Raw genomic sequence first — 7,385 nt, forward strand, 5'->3', positions numbered from 1 at the left:
CCATTGCACAAAATTAAATTAAAAATTTAAGTATTTTTAAAAGAAAATATAAATTTAACTAATCACGCAAAATAATCTAAACACAGATACGTGGCAGAATCAAAGAAAAAACTGATAGATTTTACTGTGCAGAAATATAAAGGTTTGAACATTGAAAACTTTGCATATAAGACTCAAAGCTAATTGAACATTAAAACCCTCCTCACTCACAAAAAATGCAAATTAAACATGTCTATGTAACTTGTAAAATATTTTAACTTTATATTTCAAAATAATTTCTGACTTACAAAAACGTTGTAATAATAATACAAAGAATTCTTGTATACCTTTAATCCAAATTTCCGAAATATTAATATTTTACCACATTTTCTTTATTATTCATTCTCTCAGTTGACAAATGGATACAGAGGTAGATAGAATTTTTAATTAAAAGGTTTGAAATTTGATGACATCATCATCATTTACATTTAAATACCTTAGTAAATAATTCCTTAATCCAAGGACATTCTCTGACATAAACACACTAGAATTATCAACATCGGGAAATTAACTTTGCCACAATGCTATTATCTCATCTCAGTGTTTTCACCCACTAATGACCTTCATCTAGTATGGGATCTAATCAAGGATCACAGGTTGCATTTAGTTATCATCTATCTGTAATCTGGAAAAGTTCTTCAATTTCTTTGTCTTGCTACTTTTGAAGAATGCAAGCTAGTAATTTTGCAGCATGTTCTTCAATTGAGGTTTGCCTGATATCTTGTCATTATTAGACTCAGGTTATGTATTTTGGGTAAGAATATCAGAGTATTGCATGCCTCTCCAGTCTCAATATTGACGATGTTGACTTTGAGTAACTGTTTAAGGAAGTGTCTTCCATGTTTCTCCATTGTAGACTTATATTTTTCCTCTCACAATTAATAAGCATCTTGTGGGAAGATATTTTGAGACTATGCCAAATCTCATTTCTCATCAAGAAAATTTTAATGACTGTTCAATTCTGTCAAGAGCATTTTCAAAAGGAAGGTGAATTATTACAACTTTTATAAGAATAAATTTAACACTATTCATAAAGTCATTATAGATTTTAAAATAGTAAATTTACTGTAGCAAGTGAGTCTGAAAGAAAATCAGAAGCAAAAGGTTTCTTCTATTCAAGAATCTCACCACAGACTTACTTATAGTAGTAAAAAAATAGAAATGACCTAAACATCTAACAGAAAATGGTTAATTAAGGCATAGTACACCCATAAGAGGAAAAATTTTACAAGTGATTAGAACAAAGTTTTTGAAGATGGGAACCAGTTAAAATAACTTTAGAACTAACAAGTAATGTGAACTTTTCTCCATCCCATTCTGCCCCATCAGTTTGGACTCAGCATCATTCTAAACCCAGGGATCAATACCAAGACTTGGCCTCTATTTCTCATCTAGATTCATTGTCCTGGTCCACAGCCTCTTCACGGCCTTCTTCATTTCTGCATTTCTCAGGGAGTAGATGACAGGGTTGAGGAGTGGAGTGATCACTGTGTAGAACACGGCCACCATCTTGTCCACAGACAGAGTCGTAGAAGGTCTCAGATAGATGAAGATGCAGGGCCCAAAGAACAAGGAAACCACGGTGATATGGGACCCGCAAGTGGAGAGAGCCTTGCGCCGCCCCTCAGAGCTTCGAGACCTCAAATGGACCAAGATGACCACATAGGAGATTAAGAGGACCACAAAGCTGACCACAGACAAAGTCCCCCCATTGGCAACCATCAGAAGACCAAGGAGGAAGGTGTCAGAGCAGGCAAGTTTGAGCAGAGGAAGCAGGTCACAGAAATAGTGGTCGATCACATTGGGGCCACAGAAGGGCGAGTGGAAGATGAGAAGGATTTGGGCAAAGGAATGCACAAAGCCCCCCACCCATGCTGCTCCAACCAGGATAGCACACACCTGCCGGTTCATGATGGTAGTGTAGTTCAGAGGCTTACAGATGGCCACGTAACGGTCATAGGCCATCACAGTGAGCAGGAACATCTCAGTGCCACCAAAGAAGTGGATGATGAAAATCTGTGTCATGCAGCCCCACAGAGGTATGGCTTTCCTTTCAGCCAGCAAATCTGAGATGAGTTTGGGGGCTGAAGTAGAGGAGTAGCAGATCTCCACGAAGGACAGGCAGCTGAGGAAGAAGTACAAGGGGGAACCAAGACTTCTGCTGGTCATGACAGTGAGCACAATGAGGAGATTCCCCAGCACAATTGCTGTGTACAAGAGCAGAAATAGCGCAAAGCAAACAGTCTGCACCTCCTGATTAGGAGAAAGTCCCAGAAAAATGAATTCAGTCACATTGTATGTGTTAGCCATATGGTCACCACCAGGAGGCAGTAATTGAGTGGAGTGATCTGAAAATACAAAATAAAAGACTCCTTCATTCATTGGGTGAATTACATAATAATCCCTTGCATATCTGAAAAGCTTGCGAGTTGCAAATTGACAAATGAATAGGAGTTAGTTACATGTACAAAAAGGGAAGAGCATTCCAAAAAGGCAGCAGAGTATACAAAGCTATAAAAATTCATCCATCTGTAGCTGGAGTAAACCAGAGAATCACAAAGATAAACCTGGAGATAGAGTCTAGTACCAATTCTTGAAGGACTGTTATGGACTCTAGGGTTTATCTGACAGACAATGGGGAATCATCAGGAATGTTAGTCAACTACAAGGAAAGTCATTTTTTGTAAACATAGGACTAGTAGAAACAGACCAGAGGAGAGGAGATCTATTGGGAAATAAATGCCTCATTGGATGATGTGGGGTACAAGGATAGTGTTGCTCTCTCCATGTTACATGTCTCTCTGCTGCCTTTCAATGATTTTGCCTTTTGCCTGCAGTTTTCCTTCATGCCACTTCCTTTTGCTCTCTTTCCATCCTTGGTTTGTGGAATGGTACTTTCACATCTCCACTTCCCTTCACAATCTTCAGAAATGTCCCTTGACACTCAGCACCCCCTCTTATTTCTACTTTCTCCTCCTAATTTTCTCCTTCTACGCCTGGTCACTGGATGATCTTGTCTCTTTCTAGGATCCAGCTCAATTCATGTACAATTCTTCTCCTTACTGGTACCTTCATTTGCTCTAATCATATGTCCTCAGTAGCTACTGAAATATAAACCACCCCTCCACTCAGAGTGCCCACTCTTGCTCTGACACAAGCCTCTCTGCATCCCAGCCTTCCAACACTTCAGGCATTACCAAGAATGTGCACTGAGGGGCTGGCCTGGTGACACAACGGTTAAGTGCACACGTTCTGCTTTGGTGGCCCAGGCTTCACCAGTTCCGATCCCGGGTGCGGACATAGCACCACTTGGCAAGCCATGCTGTAGTAGGCATCCCACAAATAAAGTAGAGGAAGATGGGCATGGATGTTAGCTCAGGGTCAGTCTTCCTCAGCAAAAAGAGGAAAATTTGCAGCAGATGTTAGCTCAGGGCTGATCTTCCTCCAAAAAACAAAAAAAAAAAGAATGTGCACTGACTGATTTGCAGACAGTCTTGTCCATGCTGGACTTTCTCCAAGGTGACTGAGGTCTGTGTGTATCAACACAGCCCCTTGTACAGTGAGACTCCAGGGCACGTGAGACTAAGAGGCACATGACATCCACTCATGCCACAAACCTTCGTTCCTGCAGGGATTGGGGTCAGGCTCAGAAGATTAAGGGCTACCATGAGCCAGAAGGAAATCACTGATAAAATGTACAATTGCAGAGACAAATGGAGGGCAGAGACAATCCTAAACTCTCAAATCAGCTGGGGAAGTTTACCAAGAAGCCATTCATGGAAGAAAGCACTGTTACCAGTCTGGACTCCTGGGTTTATATCCAGGTTTCTTTAAGTAGCATCTATGTGATATTTAGACAGCTCTTTAGCCTTTCAGAGTCTCAAGGTCCAAACTATAGCATGAAGATAATACTGACATCACACGTAGATGCCATGAATCCCACTCCCAGCCCATCCCAGGAGAACATAAGCTCCCATCCTCTGTGAAACATTGGAGTCGTCCCAGAGACAGGAAATCCATCTCCACAGTTCACAGACCCTTCCAGTCCATGGCCCTCTTCTTTCAGGATATTTTGGAATCACAGTACTTTTCACACTGAATTGTAGTTGTTTTATGTGACCATCTGCCCTACCAAAACGTGAGCTTCCTGAGGGCAGAGATTACATCTTGCTACCACTACATCTCCAGTGCTTACTGAAGAGCCTCCAAAAAATAGCATTCAATGATTATAGATAGAAAAAATGAAGAGTGGATATACATCTTCTCTAGAATTCTTAGCATGGTATTTGGTACACTGTAGATGTTCAGTAAATATTGAAAGTATAAAGATCCCCAAGGACTGAGACCACACCCTCTCCATCCCTGAACCCATCCCTAGCACTGTGCTTGTCCCAGGCAAAGACCAGATCAATGAGAAAGCACTTTGCAAGATCCCATGTGCTTCATGGCAACATTCCCTTTGATTTCAAAGTGGAATTGTAGTCATCATGCAAAGTAAGCACATGCTCACAAAAATAAAACTCACCCCAATGTTTCTGTGGCTTTGCTGTTATCACAGTTCCTTTTTCTCTTCTGACCACAGAGATGCAAATAATGCCAGGAGAATAGCCCTCAGTTCATGCAGGTTTCCCAGTTAGCATGAAGGCCCAGCTACCAATCAAAGTTCATAGGTCTCAGGAATCAGCAGATGGAGGAGCTGCACCCCCTGCAGCCTCAGGCCAGGGAATGCTGAGGCTAAGCCACTGAGTCTCTCCCACCTGATTTAAAACAAGAGCAAATTGGGCTTGCTTCCCAAATATTCCACCGAGAAATACAACTCCGGCAACGCAGCCTTGCGTTCACTCTACTGGAGAGATACCCGGGGGGAAGGTGTGATGATCAAACAAGAGAAGATTGGTCCCCAGACAGCCATACTTTTCCCTTCTTAATCAATATGTATATTAATTAGTATATATATTTATATATATATAAAATTTTCTGTAATAAAAGATTTTTTTAATTCCATAAGATGACTCATATCCCAAGGCCCTCTGTATCATCCAGTGGAAAATTAAAGCAGGGTGCACTCACAGGAAAACTGAGACATTAAGAAAAATAGTTCTTTATTTTTTTCCACTAATTCGAGAGACCACCTTAACCTCATTCCAAAATCTCATATCTATTACGTTCTATTTCAGGGGTTTATGTTCAGTCTCACTGATACGTCTATTCTATTGCTAACAACACTTTTTTGTAATTATTGTAGCTACATGCTATATTTTAATATTGGTAACACTTTCTTCCATTTTTTTGTTCAAACTTACTGGTCCATGTTTTGCATACTTATTTTTCAATATGAACAAACTCTCTAGTTAGAAGTATATTGTTAGTAATTTTACTTGGGAACTCTTTAATATATAGGCTGACTTGTGGAGAGTCGAGATCTTTAGGATGTTGAGTATGGTTCAGACATCATGCAGGATTAGTCATATTAGAGGAAGCAACCACTGTAACTCACACACAACCTGAAACAGTTTGGGTTTCTCACTCAGCAAAATAGAAAACCTCATAATTCACAGAGCACTGGGTAGAGTATTCAGAAATGCATTGCCTCAGTAGTGAGGAAAAGTTAACCAAAACCTAAATACTGCTCAAAAATAAATACTGCTCTAACAACATTTAGTTACCCATCTAGCAAAACTCAAGAATAATTATAGTAATGCAAAATACCCAGCAAATAAGGTAAAATTCACAATACCTAACTTCCAATCAAAAATTATCAAGTGTGCAAAGAAGCAGGAATACAAATCCACAATATAGGGAGAAAAAGCAATTCAAATCAACACAAAAAAATGGCAGTGATTATAGAATTAGTAAGTGGGTACATAGAAATTGTTATAACTATTTTAAATATTTTCGAGAAAGTAGAGACAGGATTGAATGGTAAATAGAGGTATAGAAATATAAAAAAAGACTCAAGTTGAAATTCTAGTGATGAAAAATACAGTAACTGAAAGGAGAAACGTACTGGATGGCAGATTAACAGAAAAGTGGACACTGCAGAAGATTTGACACTGCAGCTGAAAAGGTTAGTAACTTGAAGACTTAGCAATAGGAACTATCTAGAATGAAGAATGAAGGAAAAGATGGACTGAAAACAAATACACAGAGCATCAATGGGCTCTGGAAAAACTTCAACAGCTTAACATATGAGTAACCGAAATCCTTAAAGAATAGAATAGGAGAAGGGATAAAAAAGATATTTAAAGAACTAATGGCCATTTTTCCCCAAATTTAATGAAAACTGTAAATCCACATCCAAGAACCCAACAAACCCCAAGTACAAAATACATACAAGAAATTTCACTATAATATACATCATAACAAACTGGTCAAAAGCAGGGATAAAGAGAAAATGTTAAAGGCAGCCAAAAAGAAAATGTACTTTATCTACAGAGAAATAAAGATAAAAATTATAGCCAACTTCTCATCAGAAACAATAAGACAGTGGAGCAAAATCTTTGAAGTACTCAAACAAAGATCGTCCACCTAGAATTTGACTTAGCAAAAACAAAGATGCAGTAGAGACTTCCAGATATACAAAAGAGAAGGAATTCATCAACGATAGACTTCACTACAAGAAGGGTTAAGGAAGTCCTTCAGTCAGAAGACAAATAATAATACATGGAAATCTGGGTCCACTGAAAGAAATGAAGGCCACAAGAAGTGGTAAATGTATGTGCAAAGACAAATAATATGATTTCTATGTCAGAAAAAGTCAACATTAACTCACTTTTCCTTATTGTAAAACATGTGTTTTGTCACAAGAGAATTTCCATTTTAATGCTTTTCCATCCATGTACCAAATATTAAAAACCCAAATTTAAATGTCCACTTAGTATAGCCACAATCTCCCTCCTAAATCCCCTGAAAGGTATGTGTGTCTCGATAAAACAGCTGCAAACCGGGATAAAGGAAGAGTGTGTTGCAATTTTTAAAGCCTCGTGGATTATGAGCAATATCAGAAATGTATCAAAAAATGTCCTCATCTTAAGGAAATAACCATTAGATTTTAAGAACTAGATCTATAATGTGCTAATTCTGCGTTGTCAGGTATCTATCACCTTGAGTAACTTTCCTGACCTCTGAGATTGGGAATGGTCATCCGAAGAGCAGAGGCAAAGTGAGCCAGCCCTGTGGTCCTGGGATTCTAACATAGTCTAGGTGGAAAACGAAACAGTGTAAGAAAAGTGACTTTAACAATCTATTCCATGAAAACTGATCTGAGGGGCTGGCCCTGTGGCCCAGTGGTTACTTTCGCGCACTCTGCTTAGGCAGCCCTGGGGTTTCACAGGTTTGGATCCTGG

The 7,385-nt window shown here is 39.1% G+C and overlaps 1 protein-coding gene across 1 annotated transcript; it reads right to left on the bottom strand.

Moving 5' to 3' along the window:
- Positions 1–1,419: 1,419 nt before the first annotated feature.
- On the bottom strand, positions 1,420–2,349 carry OR4X2C (olfactory receptor family 4 subfamily X member 2C). Its single transcript, XM_070230421.1, has one exon. It carries the CDS (start codon positions 2,347–2,349, stop codon positions 1,420–1,422), a length of 930 nt encoding a protein of 309 aa, XP_070086522.1.
- Between the last annotated feature and the right edge of the window lie 5,036 nt (positions 2,350–7,385).

This window comes from Equus caballus, chromosome 12, assembly GCF_041296265.1.
Source record: "Equus caballus isolate H_3958 breed thoroughbred chromosome 12, TB-T2T, whole genome shotgun sequence".
Taxonomy (NCBI): Eukaryota; Metazoa; Chordata; class Mammalia; order Perissodactyla; family Equidae; genus Equus; species Equus caballus.